Source organism: Ascaphus truei, chromosome 5 (assembly GCF_040206685.1).
Source record: "Ascaphus truei isolate aAscTru1 chromosome 5, aAscTru1.hap1, whole genome shotgun sequence".
In the NCBI taxonomy this organism is placed as follows: domain Eukaryota; kingdom Metazoa; phylum Chordata; class Amphibia; order Anura; family Ascaphidae; genus Ascaphus; species Ascaphus truei.
This window is the reverse complement of record NC_134487.1, coordinates 2254691-2278818: the sequence shown is the minus strand read 5'-3', so window position 1 is coordinate 2278818 and position 24128 is coordinate 2254691. Positions and strand designations below refer to the sequence as shown.

The following is a 24128-nucleotide window of genomic DNA, read 5'->3' as shown; positions in this document are numbered from 1 at the left end:
CAACCGTATAATCCCATAACCACACAACCGTACAATCCCATAACCACACAACTGTACAATCCCATAACCACACAACTGTACAATTCCATAACTACACAACTGTACAATTCCATAACCACACAACTGTACAATCCCATAACCACACAACTGTACAATCCCATAACCACACAACTGCACAATTCCATAACCACACAACTGTACAATCCCATAACCACACAACTGTACAATTCCATAACCACACAACTGTACAATCCCATAACCACACAACCGTACAAACCCATAACCACACAACCGTACAAACCCATAACCACACAACCGTACAATCCCATAACCACACAACTGTACAAACCCATAACCACACAACCGTACAAACCCATAACCACACAACCGTACAAACCCATAACCACACAACCGTACAAACCCATAACCACACAACCGTACAATCCCATAACCACACAACTGTACAATTCCATAACTACACAACTGTACAATCCCATAACCACACAACTGTACAATCCCATAACCACACAAACATACAATCCCATAACCATACAATCCCATAACCACACAAACATACAATCCCATAACCATACAATCCCATAACCATACAATCCCATAACCATACAACCATACAACCATACAATCCCATAACCATACAACCATACAATCCCATAACCATACAATCCCATAACCACACAAACATACAATCCCATAACCATACAATCCCATAACCATACAATCCCATAACCACACAAACATACAATCCCATAACCATACAATCCCATAACCATACAATCCCATAACCACACAAACATACAATCCCATAACCATACAATCCCATAACCATACAATCCCATAACCATACAATCCCATAACCATACAATCCCATAACCATACAATCCCATAACCATACAATCCCATAACCATACAACCATACAACCATACAATCCCATAACCATACAACCATACAATCCCATAACCATACAATCCCATAACCACACAAACATACAATCCCATAACCATACAATCCCATAACTATACAATCCCATAACTATACAGTCCCATAACTATACAATCCCATAACTATACAATCCCATAACCATACAATCCCATAACCATACAATCCCATAACCACACAACCATACAATCCCATAACCATACAATCCCATAACCACACAAACATAAAATCCCATAACCATATAATCCCATAACCATACAATCCCATAACCATACAATCCCATAACCATACAATCCCATAACCACACAAACATACAATCCCATAACCATACAATCCCATAACCATACAATCCCATAACCACACAACCATACAATCCCATAACCATACAATCCATAACCACACAAACATACAATCCCATAACCATAACAATCCCATAACCACACAAAAATACAATCCCATAACCATACAATCCCATAACCATACAATCCCATAACCATACAATCCCATAACCACACAAACATACAATCCCATAACCATACAATCCCATAACCATACAATCCCATAACCACACAAACATACAATCCCATAACCACACAAACATACAATCCCATAACCATACAATCCCATAACCATACAATCCCATAACCACACAAACATACAATCCCATAACCATACAATCCCATAACCACACAAACATACAATCCCATAACCATACAATCCCATAACCATACAATCCCATAACGATACAACCATACAACCATACAATCCCATAACCATACAACCATACAATCCCATAACCATACAATCCCATAACCACACAAACATACAATCCCATAACCATACAATCCCATAACCATACAATCCCATAACCACACAAACATACAATCCCATAACCATACAATCCCATAACCATACAATCCCATAACCATACAACCATACAATCCCATAACCATACAATCCCATAACCACACAAACATACAATCCCATAACCATACAATCCCATAACCATACAATCCCATAACCACACAAACATACAATCCCATAACCATACAATCCCATAACCATACAATCCCATAACCATACAATCCCATAACCATACAATCCCATAACCATTCAATCCCATAACCATACAATCCCATAACCATACAATCCCATAACCATACAATCCCATAAACATACAATCCCATAACCATACAATCCCATAACCATACAATCCCATAACCATACAATCCCATAACTATACAATCCCATAACTATACAATCCCATAACCATACAATCCCATAACCATACAATCCCATAACCACACAAACATACAATCCCATAACAACACAAACATGCAATTCCATAAACACACAATCCCATAAACACATAACCATACAATCCCATAACCACACAATCCCATAACCACACAATCCCATAACCACACAATCCCATAACTATACAATCCCATAACTATACAATCCCATAACTATACAATCCCATAACTATACAATCCCATAACCATACAATCCCATAACCATACAATCCCATAACCACACAAACATACAATCCCATAACCACACAAACATGCAATTCCATAAACACACAATCCCATAAACACATAACCATACAATCCCATAACCACACAATCCCATAACCACACAATCCCATAACCACACAATCCCATAACCACACAATCCCATAACCACACAATCCCATAACCACACAATCCCATAACCATACATACAATCCCATAACTATACAATCCCATAACTAAACAATACCATAACTATACAATTACATAAATATACAATCCCATAACTATACAATCCCATAACCACACAATCCCATAACCACACAAACATACAATCCCATAACCACACAACCATACAACTATACAATCCCATAACCACACAACCGTATAATCCCATAACCACACAATCCCATAACCACACAACCGTATAATCCCATAACCACACAACCGTACAATCCCATAACCACACAACTGTACAATCCCATAACCACACAACTGTACAATTCCATAACTACACAACTGTACAATTCCATAACCACACAACTGTACAATCCCATAACCACACAACTGTACAATCCCATAACCACACAACTGCACAATTCCATAACCACACAACTGTACAATCCCATAACCACACAACTGTACAATTCCATAACCACACAACTGTACAATCCCATAACCACACAACCGTACAAACCCATAACCACACAACCGTACAAACCCATAACCACACAACCGTACAATCCCATAACCACACAACTGTACAAACCCATAACCACACAACCGTACAAACCCATAACCACACAACCGTACAAACCCATAACCACACAACCGTACAAACCCATAACCACACAACCGTACAATCCCATAACCACACAACTGTACAATTCCATAACTACACAACTGTACAATCCCATAACCACACAACTGTACAATCCCATAACCACACAAACATACAATCCCATAACCATACAATCCCATAACCACACAAACATACAATCCCATAACCATACAATCCCATAACCATACAATCCCATAACCATACAACCATACAACCATACAATCCCATAACCATACAACCATACAATCCCATAACCATACAATCCCATAACCACACAAACATACAATCCCATAACCATACAATCCCATAACCATACAATCCCATAACCACACAAACATACAATCCCATAACCATACAATCCCATAACCATACAATCCCATAACCACACAAACATACAATCCCATAACCATACAATCCCATAACCATACAATCCCATAACCATACAATCCCATAACCATACAATCCCATAACCATACAATCCCATAACCATACAATCCCATAACCATACAACCATACAACCATACAATCCCATAACCATACAACCATACAATCCCATAACCATACAATCCCATAACCACACAAACATACAATCCCATAACCATACAATCCCATAACCATACAATCCCATAACCACACAAACATACAATCCCATAACCATACAATCCCATAACCATACAATCCCATAACCATACAACCATACAATCCCATAACCATACAATCCCATAACCACACAAACATACAATCCCATAACCATACAATCCCATAACCATACAATCCCATAACCACACAAACATACAATCCCATAACCATACAATCCCATAACCATACAATCCCATAACCATACAATCCCATAACCATACAATCCCATAACCATACAATCCCATAACCATACAATCCCATAACCATACAATCCCATAACCATACAATCCCATAACCATACAATCCCATAACCATACAATCCCATAACCATACAATCCCATAACTATACAATCCCATAACTATACAATCCCATAACCATACAATCCCATAACCACACAAACATACAATCCCATAACAACACAAACATGCAATTCCATAAACACACAATCCCATAAACACATAACCATACAATCCCATAACCACACAATCCCATAACCACACAATCCCATAACCACACAATCCCATAACTATACAATCCCATAACTATACAATCCCATAACTATACAATCCCATAACCATACAATCCCATAACCATACAATCCCATAACCATACAATCCCATAACCACACAAACATACAATCCCATAACCACACAAACATGCAATTCCATAAACACACAATCCCATAAACACATAACCATACAATCCCATAACCACACAATCCCATAACCACACAATCCCATAACCACACAATCCCATAACCACACAATCCCATAACCACACAATCCCATAACCACACAATCCCATAACCATACATACAATCCCATAACTATACAATCCCATAACTAAACAATACCATAACTATACAATTACATAAATATACAATCCCATAACTATACAATCCCATAACCACACAATCCCATAACCACACAAACATACAATCCCATAACCACACAACCATACAACTATACAATCCCATAACCACACAACCGTATAATCCCATAACCACACAATCCCATAACCACACAACCGTATAATCCCATAACCACACAACCGTACAATCCCATAACCACACAACTGTACAATCCCATAACCACACAACTGTACAATTCCATAACTACACAACTGTACAATTCCATAACCACACAACTGTACAATCCCATAACCACACAACTGTACAATCCCATAACCACACAACTGCACAATTCCATAACCACACAACTGTACAATCCCATAACCACACAACTGTACAATTCCATAACCACACAACTGTACAATCCCATAACCACACAACCGTACAAACCCATAACCACACAACCGTACAAACCCATAACCACACAACCGTACAATCCCATAACCACACAACTGTACAAACCCATAACCACACAACCGTACAAACCCATAACCACACAACCGTACAAACCCATAACCACACAACCGTACAAACCCATAACCACACAACCGTACAATCCCATAACCACACAACTGTACAATTCCATAACTACACAACTGTACAATCCCATAACCACACAACTGTACAATCCCATAACCACACAACCATATAATCCCATAACCACACAACTGTACAATCCCATAACCACACAACCGTACAATTCCATAACCACACAATCCCATAACCACACAATCCCATAACCACACAATCCAATAACCATACATACAATCCCATAACTATACAATCCCATAACTATACAATTCCATAACCACACAACTGTACAATCCCATAACCACACAACTGTACAATCCCATAACCACACAACTGTACAATTCCATAACCACACAACTGTACAATCCCATAACCACACAACTGTACAATTCCATAACCACACAACTGTACAATCCCATAACCACACAACCGTACAATCCCATAACCACACAAACATACAATCCCATAACTATACAATCCCATAACTATACAATCCCATAACTATACAATCCCATAAATATACAATCCCATAACTATACAATCCCATAACCATACAATCCCATAACCACACAATCCCATAACCACACAAACATACAATCCCATAACCACACAACCATACAACTATACAATCCCATAACCACACAACCGTATAATCCCATAACCACACAACTGTATAATCCCATAACCACACAACCGTACAATCCCATAACCACACAACTGTACAATCCCATAACCACACAACTGTACAATTCCATAACTACACAACTGTACAATTCCATAACCACACAACTGTACAATCCCATAACCACACAACTGTACAATCCCATAACCACACAACTGCACAATTCCATAACCACACAACTGTACAATCCCATAACCACACAACTGTACAATTCCATAACCACACAACCGTATAATCCCATAACCACACAACTGTACAATCGCATAACCACACAACTGTACAATCCCATAACCACACAACCGTACAATTCCATAACTACACAACTGTACAATCCCATAACCACACAACTGTACAATCCCATAACCACACAACCATATAATCCCATAACCACACAACTGTACAATCCCATAACCACACAACTGTACAATCCCATAACCACACAACCGTACAATTTCATAACCACACAATCCCATAACCACACAATCCCATAACCACACAATCCAATAACCATACATACAATCCCATAACTATACAATCCCATAACTATACAATTCCATAACCACACAACTGTACAATCCCATAACCACACAACTGTACAATCCCATAACCACACAACTGTACAATTCCATAACCACACAACTGTACAATCCCATAACCACACAACTGTACAATTCCATAACCACACAACTGTACAATCCCATAACCACACAACCGTACAATCCCATAACCACACAACTGTACAATCCCATAACTACACAACTGTACAATCCCATAACCACACAACTGTACAATCCCATAACCACACAACTGTACAATTCCATAACCACACAACTGCGCAGTTTATCAGTGATGTTCCTGGTTGGCTCTGACCTCCAAGGCTGCAGTTCTGCCTGTCGGCCACCAGGGCGTTAGATTGCTGTTGCTATTTCTTGCAGGGATCCTGCTGCAGATTTTCCGATGCCCACCACCTGTCCCTTATCGCTGCATCATCGTCTGTCTCTGTCTCCCATACCCTATTTGGACTTGAACTATGTTGCTCTTCTCATGTCCTAACCTACTGTAGCTTGTTCCTGACCACAGTCGTCTGATGCCTACCCACTGCCCATCACTACCTGCCTGCTGCCAGCCTCGGAGCACTGCCTACCCACTGCCCATCGCTACCTCTCTGCTGCCAGCCTCGGAGCACTGCCTACCCACTGCCCATCGCTACCTCTCTGCTGCCAGCCTCAGAGCACTGCCTACCCACTGCCCATCGCTACCTGCCTGCTGCCAGCGTCGGAGCACTGCCTACTCACTGCCCATCGCTACCTCTCTGCTGCCAGCCTCAGAGCACTGCCTACCCACTGCCCATCGCTACCTGCCTGCTGCCAGCCTCGGAGCACTGCCTACCCACTGCCCATCGCTACCTCTCTGCTGCCAGCCTCGGAGCACTGCCTACCCGCTGCCCATCGCTACCTCTCTGCTGCCAGCCTCGGAGCACTGCCTACCCACTGCCCATCACTACCTCTCTGCTGCCAGCCTCGGAGCACTGCCTACCCACTGCCCATCACTACCTGCCTGCTGCCAGCCTCGGAGCACTGCCTACCCACTGCCCATCGCTACCTCTCTGCTGCCAGCCTCGGAGCACTGCCTACCCACTGCCCATCACTACCTGCCTGTTGCCAGCCTCGGAGCACTGCCTACCCACTGCCCATCGCTACCTGCCTGCTGCCAGCCTCGGAGCACTGCCTACCCACTGCCCATCGCTACCTGCCTGCTGCCAGCCTCGGAGCACTGCCTACCCACTGCCCATCGCTACCTCTCTGCTGCCAGCCTCAGAGTACTGCCTACCCACTGCCCATCGCTACCTGCCTGCTGCCAGCGTCGGAGCACTGCCTACTCACTGCCCATCGCTACCTCTCTGCTGCCAGCCTCAGAGCACTGCCTACCCACTGCCCATCGCTACCTGCCTGCTGCCAGCCTCAGAGCACTGCCTACTCACTGCCCATCGCTACCTCTCTGCTGCCAGCCTCGGAGCACTGCCTACCCACTGCCCATCGCTACGTCTCTGCTGCCAGCCTCGGAGCACTGCCTACCCACTGCCCATCACTACCTCTCTGCTGCCAGCCTCGGAGCACTGCCTACCCACTGCCCACCGCTACCTGCCTGCTGCCAGCCTCGGAGCACTGCCTACCCACTGCCCATCGCTACCTCTCTGCTGCCAGCCTCGGAGTACTGCCTACCCACTGCCCATCACTACCTGCCTGCTGCCAGCCTCGGAGCACTGCCTACCCACTGCCCATCGCTACCTCTCTGCTGCCAGCCTCAGAGCACTGCCTACTCACTGCCCATCACTACCTTTCTGCTGCCAGCCTCGGAGCACTGCCTACCCACTGCCCATTGCTACCTGCCTGCTGCCAGCCTCGGAGCACTGCCTATCCACTGCCCATCGCTACCTCCCTGCTGCCAGCCTCGGAGCACTGCCTACCCACTGCCCATCGCTACCTCTCTGCTGCCAGCCTCGGAGCACTGCCTACTCACTGCCCATCACTACCTCTCTGCTGCCAGCCTCGGAGCACTGCCTACCCACTGCCCATCACTACCTCTCTGCTGCCAGCCTCGGAGCACTGCCTACCCACTGTCCATCGCTACCTCTCTGCTGCCAGCCTCGGAGCACTGCCTACCCACTGCCCATCACTACATCTCTGCTGCCAGCCTCGGAGCACTGCCTACCCACTGCCCATCGCTACCTCTCTGCTGCCAGCCTCGGAGCACTGCCTACCCACTGCCCATCGCTACCTCTCTGCTGCAAGCCTCGGAGCACTGCCTACCCACTGCCCATCACTACCTCTCTGCTGCCAGCCTCGGAGCACTGCCTACCCACTGCCCATCGCTACCTCTCTGCTGCCAGCCTCGGAGCACTGCCTACACACTGCCCATCGCTACCTCTCTGCTGCCAGCCTTGGAGCACTGCCTACCCACTGCCCATCACTACCTCCCTGCTGCCAGCCTCGGAGCACTGCCCACCCACTGCCCAACGCTACCTGCCTGCTGCCAGCCTCGGAGCACTGCCTACCCACTGCCCATCGCTACCTCTCTGCTGCCAGCCTCAGAGCACTGCCTACTCACTGCCCATCACTACCTCTCTGCTGCCAGCCTCAGAGCACTGCCTACCCACTGCCCATCACTACCTGCCGCCAGCCTCGGAGCACTGCCTACCCACTGCCCATCACTACCTGCCGCCAGCCTCGGAGCACTGCCTGCTCACTGCCCATCACTACCTTTCTGCTGCCAGCCTCGGAGCACTGCCTACCCACTGCCCATCGCTACCTCTCTGCTGCCAGCCTTGGAGCACTGCCTACTCACTGCCCATCACTACCTCTCTGCTTCCAGCATCGGAGACTTCCTACCCACTGCCCATCGCTACCTGCCTGCTGCCAGCGTCGGAGCACTGCCTACTCACTGCCCATCGCTACCTCTCTGCTGCCAACCTCAGAGCACTGCCTACCCACTGCCCATCGCTACCTGCCTGCTGCCAGTCTCGCAGCACTGCCTACCCACTTCCCATCGCTACCTCTCTGCTGCCAGCCTCGGAGCACTGCCTACCCACTGCCCATCGCTACGTCTCTGCTGCCAGCCTCGGAGCACTGCCTACCCACTGCCCATCACTTCCTCTCTGCTGCCAGCCTCGGAGCACTGCCTACCCACTGCCCATCACTACCTGCCTGCTGCCAGCCTCGGAGCACTGCCTACCCACTGCCCATCGCTACCTCTCTGCTGCCAGCCTCGGAGCACTGCCTACCCACTGCCCATCACTACCTGCCTGCTGCCAGCGTCGGAGCACTGCCTACTCACTGCCCATCGCTACCTCTCTGCTGCCAGCCTCGGAGTACTGCCTACCCACTGCCCATCACTACCTGCCTGCTGCCAGCCTCGGAGCACTGCCTACCCACTGACCATCGCTACCTCTCTGCTGCCAGCCTCAGAGCACTGCCTACTCACTGCCCATCACTACCTTTCTGCTGCCAGCCTCGGAGCACTGCCTACCCACTGCCCATCGCTACCTCTCTGCTGCCAGCCTCGGAGCACTGCCTACCCACTGCCCATCGCTACCTCTCTGCTGCCAGCCTCAGAGCACTGCCTACCCACTGCCCATCGCTACCTCTCTGCTGCCAGCCTCAGAGCACTGCCTACTCACTGCCCATCACTACCTTTCTGCTGCCAGCCTCGGAGCACTGCCTACCCACTGCCCATCGCTACCTGCCTGCTGCCAGCCTCGGAGCACTGCCTATCCACTGCCCATCGCTACCTCCCTGCTGCCAGCCTCGGAGCACTGCCTACCCACTGCCCATCGCTACCTCTCTGCTGCCAGCCTCAGAGCACTGCCTACCCACTGCCCATCGCTACCTGCCTGCTGCCAGCGTCGGAGCACTGCCTACTCACTGCCCATCGCTACCTCTCTGCTGCCAGCCTCAGAGCACTGCCTACCCACTGCCCATCGCTACCTGCCTGCTGCCAGCCTCGGAGCACTGCCTACCCACTGCCCATCGCTACCTCTCTGCTGCCAGCCTCGGAGCACTGCCTACCCGCTGCCCATCGCTACCTCTCTGCTGCCAGCCTCGGAGCACTGCCTACCCACTGCCCATCGCTACCTCTCTGCTGCCAGCCTCGGAGCACTGCCTACCCACTGCCCATCACTACCTGCCTGCTGCCAGCCTCGGAGCACTGCCTACCCACTGCCCATCGCTACCTCTCTGCTGCCAGCCTCGGAGCACTGCCTACCCACTGCCCATCACTACCTGCCTGTTGCCAGCCTCGGAGCACTGCCTACCCACTGCCCATCGCTACCTGCCTGCTGCCAGCCTCGGAGCACTGCCTACCCACTGCCCATCGCTACCTGCCTGCTGCCAGCCTCGGAGCACTGCCTACCCACTGCCCATCGCTACCTCTCTGCTGCCAGCCTCAGAGTACTGCCTACCCACTGCCCATCGCTACCTGCCTGCTGCCAGCGTCGGAGCACTGCCTACTCACTGCCCATCGCTACCTCTCTGCTGCCAGCCTCAGAGCACTGCCTACCCACTGCCCATCGCTACCTGCCTGCTGCCAGCCTCAGAGCACTGCCTACTCACTGCCCATCGCTACCTCTCTGCTGCCAGCCTCGGAGCACTGCCTACCCACTGCCCATCGCTACGTCTCTGCTGCCAGCCTCGGAGCACTGCCTACCCACTGCCCATCACTACCTCTCTGCTGCCAGCCTCGGAGCACTGCCTACCCACTGCCCACCGCTACCTGCCTGCTGCCAGCCTCGGAGCACTGCCTACCCACTGCCCATCGCTACCTCTCTGCTGCCAGCCTCGGAGTACTGCCTACCCACTGCCCATCACTACCTGCCTGCTGCCAGCCTCGGAGCACTGCCTACCCACTGCCCATCGCTACCTCTCTGCTGCCAGCCTCAGAGCACTGCCTACTCACTGCCCATCACTACCTTTCTGCTGCCAGCCTCGGAGCACTGCCTACCCACTGCCCATTGCTACCTGCCTGCTGCCAGCCTCGGAGCACTGCCTATCCACTGCCCATCGCTACCTCCCTGCTGCCAGCCTCGGAGCACTGCCTACCCACTGCCCATCGCTACCTCTCTGCTGCCAGCCTCGGAGCACTGCCTACTCACTGCCCATCACTACCTCTCTGCTGCCAGCCTCGGAGCACTGCCTACCCACTGCCCATCACTACCTCTCTGCTGCCAGCCTCGGAGCACTGCCTACCCACTGTCCATCGCTACCTCTCTGCTGCCAGCCTCGGAGCACTGCCTACCCACTGCCCATCACTACCTCTCTGCTGCCAGCCTCGGAGCACTGCCTACCCACTGCCCATCGCTACCTCTCTGCTGCCAGCCTCGGAGCACTGCCTACCCACTGCCCATCGCTACCTCTCTGCTGCCAGCCTCGGAGCACTGCCTACCCACTGCCCATCACTACCTCTCTGCTGCCAGCCTCGGAGCACTGCCTACCCACTGCCCATCGCTACCTCTCTGCTGCCAGCCTCGGAGCACTGCCTACACACTGCCCATCGCTACCTCTCTGCTGCCAGCCTTGGAGCACTGCCTACCCACTGCCCATCACTACCTCCCTGCTGCCAGCCTCGGAGCACTGCCCACCCACTGCCCAACGCTACATTCCTGCTGCCAGCCTCGGAGCACTGCCTACCCACTGCCCATCGCTACCTCTCTGCTGCCAGCCTCAGAGCACTGCCTACTCACTGCCCATCGCTACCTCTCTGCTGCCAGCCTCAGAGCACTGCCTACCCACTGCCCATCACTACCTGCCGCCAGCCTCGGAGCACTGCCTACCCACTGCCCATCACTACCTGCCGCCAGCCTCGGAGCACTGCCTGCTCACTGCCCATCACTACCTTTCTGCTGCCAGCCTCGGAGCACTGCCTACCCACTGCCCATCGCTACCTCTCTGCTGCCAGCCTTGGAGCACTGCCTACTCACTGCCCATCACTACCTCTCTGCTTCCAGCATCGGAGACTTCCTACCCACTGCCCATCGCTACCTGCCTGCTGCCAGCGTCGGAGCACTGCCTACTCACTGCCCATCGCTACCTCTCTGCTGCCAGCCTCAGAGCACTGCCTACCCACTGCCCATCGCTACCTGCCTGCTGCCAGTCTCGCAGCACTGCCTACCCACTTCCCATCGCTACCTCTCTGCTGCCAGCCTCGGAGCACTGCCTACCCACTGCCCATCGCTACGTCTCTGCTGCCAGCCTCGGAGCACTGCCTACCCACTGCCCATCACTTCCTCTCTGCTGCCAGCCTCGGAGCACTGCCTACCCACTGCCCATCACTACCTGCCTGCTGCCAGCCTCGGAGCACTGCCTACCCACTGCCCATCGCTACCTCTCTGCTGCCAGCCTCGGAGCACTGCCTACCCACTGCCCATCACTACCTGCCTTCTGCCAGCGTCGGAGCACTGCCTACTCACTGCCCATCGCTACCTCTCTGCTGCCAGCCTCAGAGCACTGCCTACCCACTGCCCATCGCTACCTGCCTTCTGCCAGCCTCGGAGCACTGCCTACCCACTGCCCATCGCTACCTCTCTGCTGCCAGCCTCGGAGCACTGCCTACCCACTGCCCATCGCTACGTCTCTGCTGCCAGCCTCGGAGCACTGCCTACCCACTGCCCATCACTACCTGCCTGCTGCCAGCCTCGGAGCACTGCCTACCCACTGCCCTCCGCTACCTGCCTGCTGCCAGCCTCGGAGCACTGCCTACCCACTGCCCATCGCTACCTCTCTGCTGCCAGCCTCGGAGTACTGCCTACCCACTGCCCATCACTACCTGCCTGCTGCCAGCCTCGGAGCACTGCCTACCCACTGCCCATCGCTACCTCTCTGCTGCCAGCCTCAGAGCACTGCCTACTCACTGCCCATCACTACCTTTCTGCTGCCAGCCTCGGAGCACTGCCTACCCACTGCCCATCGCTACCTCTCTGCTGCCAGCCTCGGAGCACTGCCTACCCACTGCCCATCGCTACCTCTCTGCTGCCAGCCTCGGAGCACTGCCTACCCACTGCCCATCACTACCTGCCTGCTGCCAGCGTCGGAGCACTGCCTACTCACTGCCCATCGCTACCTCTCTGCTGCCAGCCTCAGAGCACTGCCTACCCACTGCCCATCGCTACCTGCCTTCTGCCAGCCTCGGAGCACTGCCTACCCACTGCCCATCGCTACCTCTCTGCTGCCAGCCTCGGAGCACTGCCTACCCACTGCCCATCGCTACGTCTCTGCTGCCAGCCTCGGAGCACTGCCTACCCACTGCCCATCACTACCTGCCTGCTGCCAGCCTCGGAGCACTGCCTACCCACTGCCCACCGCTACCTGCCTGCTGCCAGCCTCGGAGCACTGCCTACCCACTGCCCATCGCTACCTCTCTGCTGCCAGCCTCGGAGTACTGCCTACCCACTGCCCATCACTACCTGCCTGCTGCCAGCCTCGGAGCACTGCCTACCCACTGACCATCGCTACCTCTCTGCTGCCAGCCTCAGAGCACTGCCTACTCACTGCCCATCACTACCTTTCTGCTGCCAGCCTCGGAGCACTGCCTACCCACTGCCCATCGCTACCTCTCTGCTGCCAGCCTCGGAGCACTGCCTACCCACTGCCCATCGCTACCTCTCTGCTGCCAGCCTCAGAGCACTGCCTACCCACTGCCCATCACTACCTCTCTGCTGCCAGCCTCAGAGCACTGCCTACTCACTGCCCATCACTACCTTTCTGCTGCCAGCCTCGGAGCACTGCCTACCCACTGCCCATCGCTACCTGCCTGCTGCCAGCCTCGGAGCACTGCCTATCCACTGCCCATCGCTACCTCCCTGCTGCCAGCCTCGGAGCACTGCCTACCCACTGCCCATCGCTACCTCTCTGCTGCCAGCCTCGGAGCACTGCCTACTCACTGCCCATCGCTACCTCTCTGCTGCCAGCCTCGGAGCACTGCCTACCCACTGCCCATCGCTACCTCTCTGCTGCCAGCCTCGGAGCACTGCCTACCCACTGCCCATCGCTACCTCTCTGCTGCCAGCCTCGGAGCACTGCCTACCTACTGCCCATCGCTACCTCCCTGCTGCCAGCCTCGGAGCACTGCCTACCCACTGCCCATCACTACCTCCCTGCTGCCAGCCTCGGAGCACTGCCGTCCCACTGCCCATCGCTACCTCTCTGCTGCCAGCCTCGGAGCACTGCCTACCCACTGCCCATCACTACCTGCCTGCTGCCAGCCTCAGAGCACTGCCTACCCACTGCCCACCGCTACCTGCCTGCTGCCAGCCTCGGAGCACTGCCTACCCACTGCCCATCGCTACATCTCTGCTGCCAGCCTCGGAGTACTGTCTACCCACTGCCCATCACTACCTTTCTGCTGCCAGCCTCGGAGCACTGCCTACCCACTGCCCATCGCTACCTCTCTGCTGCCAGCCTCGGAGCCCTGCCTACCCACTGCCCATCACTACCTGCCTGCTGCCAGCCTCGGAGCACTGCCTACCCACTGCCCATCGCTACCTCTCTGCTGCCAGCCTCGGAGCACTGCCTACCCGCTGCCCATCGCTACGTCTCTGCTGCCAGCCTCGGAGCCCTGCCTACCCACTGCCCATCGCTACCTGCCTGCTGCCAGCCACGGAGCACTGCCTACCCACTGCCCATCGCTACCTGCCTGCTGCCAGTCTCGCAGCACTGCCTACCCACTGCCCATTGCTACATCTCTGCTGCCAGCCTCGGAGTACTGCCTACCCACTGCCCATCGCTACCTGCCTGCTGCCAGTCTCGCAGCACTGCCTACCCACTTCCCATCGCTACCTCTCTGCTGCCAGCCTCGGAGCACTGCCTACCCACTGCCCATCGCTACGTCTCTGCTGCCAGCCTCGGAGCACTGCCTACCCAATGCCCATCACTTCCTCTCTGCTGCCAGCCTCGGAGCACTGCCTACCCACTGCCCATCACTACCTGCCTGCTGCCAGCCTCGGAGCACTGCCTACCCACTGCCCATCGCTACCTCTCTGCTACCAGCCTCGGAGCACTGCCTACCCACTGCCCATCACTACCTGCCTGCTGCCAGCGTCGGAGCACTGCCTACTCACTGCCCATCGCTACCTCTCTGCTGCCAGCCTCAGAGCACTGCCTACCCACTGCCCATCGCTACCTGCCTGCTGCCAGCCTCGGAGCACTGCCTACCCACTGCCCATCGCTACCTCTCTGCTGCCAGCCTCGGAGCACTGCCTACCCACTGCCCATCGCTACGTCTCTGCTGCCAGCCTCGGAGCACTGCCTACCCACTGCCCATCACTACCTGCCTGCTGCCAGCCTCGGAGCACTGCCTACCCACTGCCCACCGCTACCTGCCTGCTGCCAGCCTCGGAGCACTGCCTACCCACTGCCCATCGCTACCTCTCTGCTGCCAGCCTCGGAGCACTGCCTACCCACTGCCCATCACTACCTGCCTGCTGCCAGCCTCGGAGCACTGCCTACCCACTGACCATCGCTACCTCTCTGCTGCCAGCCTCAGAGCACTGCCTACTCACTGCCCATCACTACCTTTCTGCTGCCAGCCTCGGAGCACTGCCTACCCACTGCCCATCGCTACCTCTCTGCTGCCAGCCTCGGAGCACTGCCTACCCACTGCCCATCGCTACCTCTCTGCTGCCAGCCTCAGAGCACTGCCTACCCACTGCCCATCGCTACCTCTCTGCTGCCAGCCTCAGAGCACTGCCTACTCACTGCCCATCACTACCTTTCTGCTGCCAGCCTCGGAGCACTGCCTACCCACTGCCCATCGCTACCTGCCTGCTGCCAGCCTCGGAGCACTGCCTATCCACTGCCCATCGCTACCTCCCTGCTGCCAGCCTCGGAGCACTGCCTACCCACTGCCCATCGCTACCTCTCTGCTGCCAGCCTCGGAGCACTGCCTACTCACTGCCCATCGCTACCTCTCTGCTGCCAGCCTCGGAGCACTGCCTACCCACTGCCCATCGCTACCTCTCTGCTGCCAGCCTCGGAGCACTGCCTACCCACTGCCCATCGCTACCTCTCTGCTGCCAGCCTCGGAGCACTGCCTACCTACTGCCCATCGCTACCTCCCTGCTGCCAGCCTCGGAGCACTACCTACCCACTGCCCATCACTACCTGCCTGCTGCCAGCCTCGGAGCACTGCCTTCCCACTGCCCATCGCTACCTCTCTGCTGCCAGCCTCGGAGCACTGCCTACCCACTGCCCATCACTACCTGCCTGCTGCCAGCCTCAGAGCACTGCCTACCCACTGCCCACCGCTACCTGCCTGCTGCCAGCCTCGGAGCACTGCCTACCCACTGCCCATCGCTACATCTCTGCTGCCAGCCTCGGAGTACTGCCTACCCACTGCCCATCACTACCTGCCTGCTGCCAGCCTCGGAGCACTGCCTACCCACTGCCCATTGCTACCTCTCTGCTGCCAGCCTCGGAGCACTGCCTACCCACTGCCCATCACTACCTGCCTGCTGCCAGCCTCGGAGCACTGCCTACCCACTGCCCATCGCTACCTCTCTGCTGCCAGCCTCGGAGCACTGCCTACCCGCTGCCCATCGCTACGTCTCTGCTGCCAGCCTCGGAGCCCTGCCTACCCACTGCCCATCGCTACCTGCCTGCTGCCAGCCCCGGAGCACTGCCTACCCACTGCCCATCGCTACCTGCCTGCTGCCAGTCTCGCAGCACTGCCTACCCACTGCCCATCGCTACATCTCTGCTGCCAGCCTCGGAGTACTGCCTACCCACTGCCCATCACTACCTGCCTGCTGCCAGCCTCGGAGCACTGCCTACCCACTGCCCATCGCTACCTCTCTGCTGCCAGCCTCGGAGCACTGCCTACCCACTGCCCATCACTACCTGCCTGCTGCCAGCCTCGGAGCACTGCCTACCCACTGCCCATCGCTACCTCTCTGCTGCCAGCCTCGGAGCACTGCCTACCCGCTGCCCATCGCTACGTCTCTGCTGCCAGCCTCGGAGCCCTGCCTACCCACTGCCCATCGCTACCTGCCTGCTGCCAGCCCCGGAGCACTGCCTACCCACTGCCCATCGCTACCTGCCTGCTGCCAGTCTCGCAGCACTGCCTACCCACTTCCCATCACTACCTGCCTGCTGCCAGCCTCGGAGCACTGCCTACCCACTGCCCATCGCTACCTCTCTGCTGCCAGCCTCGGAGCACTGCCTACCCGCTGCCCATCGCTACGTCTCTGCTGCCAGCCTCGGAGCCCTGCCTACCCACTGCCCATCACTACCTGCCTGCTGCCAGCCTCGGAGCACTGCCTACCCACTGCCCATCGCTACCTCTCTGCTGCCAGCCTCGGAGCACTGCCTACCCACTGCCCATCACTACCTGCCTGCTGCCAGCCTCGGAGCACTGCCTTCCCACTGCCCATCGCTACCTCTCTGCTGCCAGCCTCGGAGCACTGCCTACCCACTGCCCATCACTACCTGCCTGCTGCCAGCCTCAGAGCACTGCCTACCCACTGCCCACCGCTACCTGCCTGCTGCCAGCCTCGGAGCACTGCCTACCCACTGCCCATCGCTACATCTCTGCTGCCAGCCTCGGAGTACTGCCTACCCACTGCCCATCACTACCTGCCTGCTGCCAGCCTCGGAGCACTGCCTACCCACTGCCCATCGCTACCTCTCTGCTGCCAGCCTCGGAGCACTGCCTACCCACTGCCCATCACTACCTGCCTGCTGCCAGCCTCGGAGCACTGCCTACCCACTGCCCATCGCTACCTCTCTGCTGCCAGCCTCGGAGCACTGCCTACCCGCTGCCCATCGCTACGTCTCTGCTGCCAGCCTCGGAGCCCTGCCTACCCACTGCCCATCGCTACCTGCCTGCTGCCAGCCCCGGAGCACTGCCTACCCACTGCCCATCGCTACCTGCCTGCTGCCAGTCTCGCAGCACTGCCTACCCACTGCCCATCGCTACATCTCTGCTGCCAGCCTCGGAGTACTGCCTACCCACTGCCCATCACTACCTGCCTGCTGCCAGCCTCGGAGCACTGCCTACCCACTGCCCATCGCTACCTCTCTGCTGCCAGCCTCGGAGCACTGCCTACCCACTGCCCATCACTACCTGCCTGCTGCCAGCCTCGGAGCACTGCCTACCCACTGCCCATCGCTACCTCTCTGCTGCCAGCCTCGGAGCACTGCCTACCCGCTGCCCATCGCTACGTCTCTGCTGCCAGCCTCGGAGCCCTGCCTACCCACTGCCCATCGCTACCTGCCTGCTGCCAGCCCCGGAGCACTGCCTACCCACTGCCCATCGCTACCTGCCTGCTGCCAGTCTCGCAGCACTGCCTACCCACTTCCCATCACTACCTGCCTGCTGCCAGCCTCGGAGCACTGCCTACCCACTGCCCATCGCTACCTCTCTGCTGCCAGCCTCGGAGCACTGCCTACCCGCTGCCCATCGCTACGTCTCTGCTGCCAGCCTCGGAGCCCTGCCTACCCACTGCCCATCACTACCTGCCTGCTGCCAGCCTCGGAGCACTGCCTACCCACTGCCCATCGCTACCTCTCTGCTGCCAGCCTCGGAGCACTGCCTACCCACTGCCCATCACTACCTGCCTGCTGCCAGCCTCGGAGCACTGCCTACCCACTGCCCATCGCTACCTCTCTGCTGCCAGCCTCAGAGCACTGCCTACCCACTGCCCATTGCTACCTGCCTGCTGCCAGCGTCGGAGCACTGCCTACCCGCTGCCCATCGCTACGTCTCTGCTGCCAGCCTCGGAGCCCTGCCTACCCACTGCCCATCACTACCTGCCTGCTGCCAGCCTCGGAGCACTGCCTACCCACTGCCCATCACTACCTGCCTGCTGCCAGCCTCGGAGCACTGCCTACCCACTGCCCATCGCTACCTCTCTGCTGCCAGCCTCAGAGCACTGCCTACCCACTGCCCATTGCTACCTGCCTGCTGCCAGCGTCGGAGCACTGCCTACTCACTGCCCATCGCTACCTCTCTGCTGCCAGCCTCAGAGCACTCCCTACTCACTGCCCATCACTACCTCTCTGCTGCCAGCCTCGGAGCACTGCCTACCCACTGCCCATCACTACCTGCCTGCTGCCAGCCTCGGAGCACTGCCTACCCACTGCCCACCGCTACCTGCCTGCTGCCAGCCTCGGAGCACTGCTGCCTACCCACTGCCCATCGCTACCTCTCTGCTGCCAGCCTCGGAGTACTGCCTACCCACTGCTCATCACTACCTGCCTGCTGCCAGCCTCGGAGCACTGCCTACCCACTGCCCATCGCTACCTGCCTGCTGCCAGCCTCGGAGCACTGCCTATCCACTGCCCATCGCTACCTCCCTGCTGCCAGCCTCGGAGCACTGCCTATCCACTGCCCATCGCTACCCCCTGCTGCCAGCCTCGGAGCACTGCCTACCCACTGCCCATCGCTACCTCTCTGCTGCCAGCCTCGGAGCACTCCCTACTCACTGCCCATCACTACCTCTCTGCTGCCAGCCTCGGAGCACTGCCTACCCACTGCCCATCACTACCTCTCTGCTGCCAGCCTCGGAGCACTGCCTACCCACTGTCCATCGCTACCTCTCTGCTGCCAGCCTCGGAGCACTGCCTACCCACTGCCCATCACTACCTCTCTGCTGCCAGCCTCGGAGCACTGCCTACCCACTGCCCATCGCTACCTCTCTGCTGCCAGCCTCGGAGCACTGCCTACCCACTGCCCATCGCTACCTCTCTGCTGCCAGCCTCGGAGCACTGCCTACCCACTGCCCATCACTACCTCTCTGCTGCCAGCCTCGGAGCACTGCCTACCCACTGCCCATCGCTACCTCTCTGCTGCCAGCCTCGGAGCACTGCCTACCCACTGCCCATCGCTACCTCTCTGCTGCCAGCCTCGGAGTACTGCCTACCCACTGCCCATCACTACCTGCCTGCTGCCAGCCTCGGAGCACTGCCTACCCACTGACCATCGCTACCTCTCTGCTGCCAGCCTCAGAGCACTGCCTACTCACTGCCCATCACTACCTTTCTGCTGCCAGCCTCGGAGCACTGCCTACCCACTGCCCATCGCTACCTCTCTGCTGCCAGCCTCGGAGCACTGCCTACCCACTGCCCATCGCTACCTCTCTGCTGCCAGCCTCAGAGCACTGCCTACCCACTGCCCATTGCTACCTCTCTGCTGCCAGCCTCAGAGCACTGCCTACTCACTGCCCATCACTACCTTTCTGCTGCCAGCCTCGGAGCACTGCCTACCCACTGCCCATCGCTACCTGCCTGCTGCCAGCCTCGGAGCACTGCCTATCCACTGCCCATCGCTACCTCCCTGCTGCCAGCCTCGGAGCACTGCCTACCCACTGCCCATCGCTACCTCTCTGCTGCCAGCCTCGGAGCACTGTCTACTCACTGCCCATCGCTACCTCTCTGCTGCCAGCCTCGGAGCACTGCCTACCCACTGCCCATCGCTACCTCTCTGCTGCCAGCCACGGAGCACTGCCTACCCACTGCCCATCGCTACCTCTCTGCTGCCAGCCTCGGAGCACTGCCTACCTACTGCCCATCGCTACCTCCCTGCTGCCAGCCTCGGAGCACTGCCTATACCCACTGCCCATCACTACCTGCCTGCTGCCAGCCTCGGAGCACTGCCTTCCCACTGCCCATCGCTACCTCTCTGCTGCCAGCCTCGGAGCACTGCCTACCCACTGCCCATCACTACCTGCCTGCTGCCAGCCTCGGAGCACTGCCTACCCACTGCCCATCGCTACCTGTCTGCTGCCAGCCTCGGAGCACTGCCTACCCACTGCCCATCGCTACCTCTCTGCTGCCAGCCTCGGAGCACTGCTTACTCACTGCCCATCACTACCTCTCTGCTGCCAGCCTCGGAGCACTGCCTACCCACTGCCCATCGCTACGTCTCTGCTGCCAGCCTCGGAGCACTGCCTACCCACTGCCCATCGCTACCTCTCTGCTGCCAGCCTCGGAGCACTGCCTACCTACTGCCCATCGCTACCTCCCTGCTGCCAGCCTCGGAGCACTGCCTACCCACTGCCCATCACTACCTCTCTGCTGCCAGCCTCGGAGCACTGCCTACACACTCCCCATCGCTACCTGCCTGCTGCCAGTCTCGCAGCACTGCCTACCCACTGCCCATCACTACCTGCCTGCTGCCAGCCTCAGAGCACTGCCTACTCACTGCCCATCACTACCTCTCTGCTGCCAGCCTCGGAGCACTGCCTACCCACTGCCCATCACTACCTGCCTGCTGCCAGCCTCGGAGCACTGCCTTCCCACTGCCCATCGCTACCTCTCTGCTGCCAGCCTCGGAGCACTGCCTACCCACTGCCCATCACTACCTGCCTGCTGCCAGCCTCGGAGCACTGCCTACCCACTGCCCATCGCTACCTGTCTGCTGCCAGCCTCGGAGCACTGCCTACCCACTGCCCATCGCTACCTCTCTGCTGCCAGCCTCGGAGCACTGCTTACTCACTGCCCATCACTACCTCTCTGCTGCCAGCCTCGGAGCACTGCCTACCCACTGCCCATCGCTACGTCTCTGCTGCCAGCCTCGGAGCACTGCCTACCCACTGCCCATCGCTACCTCTCTGCTGCCAGCCTCGGAGCACTGCCTACCTACTGCCCATCGCTACCTCCCTGCTGCCAGCCTCGGAGCACTGCCTACCCACTGCCCATCACTACCTCTCTGCTGCCAGCCTCGGAGCACTGCCTACACACTGCCCATCGCTACCTGCCTGCTGCCAGTCTCGCAGCACTGCCTACCCACTGCCCATCACTACCTGCCTGCTGCCAGCCTCAGAGCACTGCCTACTCACTGCCCATCACTACCTCTCTGCTGCCAGCCTCGGAGCACTGCCTACCCACTGCCCATCGCTACCGGCCTGCTGCCAGCCTCGCAGCACTGCCTACCCACTGCCCATCACTACCTGCCTGCTGCCAGCCTCGGAGCACTGCCTACTCACTGCCCATCACTACCTCTCTGCTGCCAGCCTCGGAGTACTGCCTACCCACTGCCCATCACTACCTCTCTGCTGCCAGCCTCAGAGCACTGCCTACTCACTGCCCATCGCTACCTCCCTGCTGCCAGCCTCGGAGCACTGCCTACCCACTGCCCATCACTCCCTCTCTGCTGCCAGCCTCGGAGCACTGCCTACCCACTGCCCATCACTACCTCTCTGCTGCCAGCCTCGGAGCACTGCCTACCCACTGCCCATCGCTACCTGCCTGCTGCCAGCCTCGGAGCACTGCCTACCCACTGCCCATCACTACTTCCCTGCTGCCTGTCCCGGCGACTGGACTCCGGTCCTGCAGTCGCTCCACACAACCGTATCACCGTAAAAGGATACGACTGCAGAATCATATAACCGCACATCTACCCAACTGTTCAACCACACAAATGCATAACCGCACAAATGCATAACCACAAAAATGCACAACCGCACAAATGCACAACCGCACAAATGCACAACCGCACAAATGCACAACCACATAGCCAGACACAGTGCATTGGGTCAGTCCTCTGACTGAGCTGGGTCAAGGTTGCATTGCCGAGCTGTCATTGATGTGGTCCTGTTTAGAGATGATTAAGGGTCAGTTGCGGTAACTCTGGGTTAGGCTTGGCTTAGGACAAGGCTGGACTGGGTAAACTTTGGCCCGTATTTACAGATGTAGCATTGGGTCTGGTAGGCTCAGGTCTGTTTGGGTCGTGAATAGTTGGGTTGGGCTGCATTATGACTGGCTCTGGTTGGGTCAGATGTATCTACCTCTTCACCTAGTGCACCAATCACACTTTTCCCTATTCAGGAGTGCTGGTATCAACCTTGGTATTAGCTCTTAGAGTCTGGTTAGGTCTGGTCTGATTGGCTTGTGTCTGGTTGGACCAAGTTGGGTCTGGTCTGGTTAGGCTGGGCTGAGTTGGACCTACAGATGTAGCATGGGAAATTGTTCCTACAGTATATTAACATAACATTTTCCATTATAACCAAGAATATCAGTGATTCTGCCGGATTTCATGGTATATTAGTGCAGAACATCAGGACATATACCAGGATAACGCACCCGAGGGGACAATGATGTCACCTTCTGAAAGTCAATCAGGACTCAGGCATGGTTGGGTGGGGTAGGATGTGGGTGGTTTGATTTGTTGTGGTTGGATCAGGTAGGGTCTTGTTGGATTATTGGGTTGCCTTTGGTTTGGGTTACTATTTTTTAATAGCAGTGTTTGTTTTAGGGTTAGGGTTAGGGTGAGGGTTAGGGTTAGGGTTGTAATATGCTATCTTACTGCACATTTTCAAACAGGGTTCTGTATTTAAACAAGGATGTGTTTCTGGTAGTAGTCCAGCATGGGATGGGTTGAGTTAGAGGTCTGGTTACTATTTGGTTAAAGGCTGGTTACTGACTAGGTATGAGCTGCGTGACAATGACTTATGGGCTGGTTAAGGGTTAGTTACGGTCTGTTCAGGGGTCATCCATGGGCTGGTTATCACTGGTTATGGATTAATTACGGGCTGGTTATGGGCTAGTTAAAGGCTTGTACCTCTGGC

At 56.0% G+C, this 24128-nt stretch overlaps 1 protein-coding gene and 1 long non-coding RNA gene across 3 annotated transcripts in view; one reads left to right on the top strand and one right to left on the bottom strand.

Annotated features, from left to right (window-relative positions):
- Nucleotides 1–24128, bottom strand: part of MAPK8IP2 (mitogen-activated protein kinase 8 interacting protein 2) — a 174757-nt gene that overhangs the window by 41138 nt on the left and 109491 nt on the right. For both annotated transcript variants that reach the window (XM_075599235.1, XM_075599236.1), the window contains one exon: nt 24122–24128. This exon is cut by the window's right edge and continues 104 nt beyond it. In XM_075599235.1, coding sequence (XP_075455350.1) covers nt 24122–24128 — 7 coding nt within the window. The remainder of the gene's footprint in view (nt 1–24121) is intronic.
- LOC142494784 (uncharacterized) overlaps nt 1–24128 on the top strand; it is a 130015-nt gene that overhangs the window by 52098 nt on the left and 53789 nt on the right. The window lies entirely within an intron of this gene.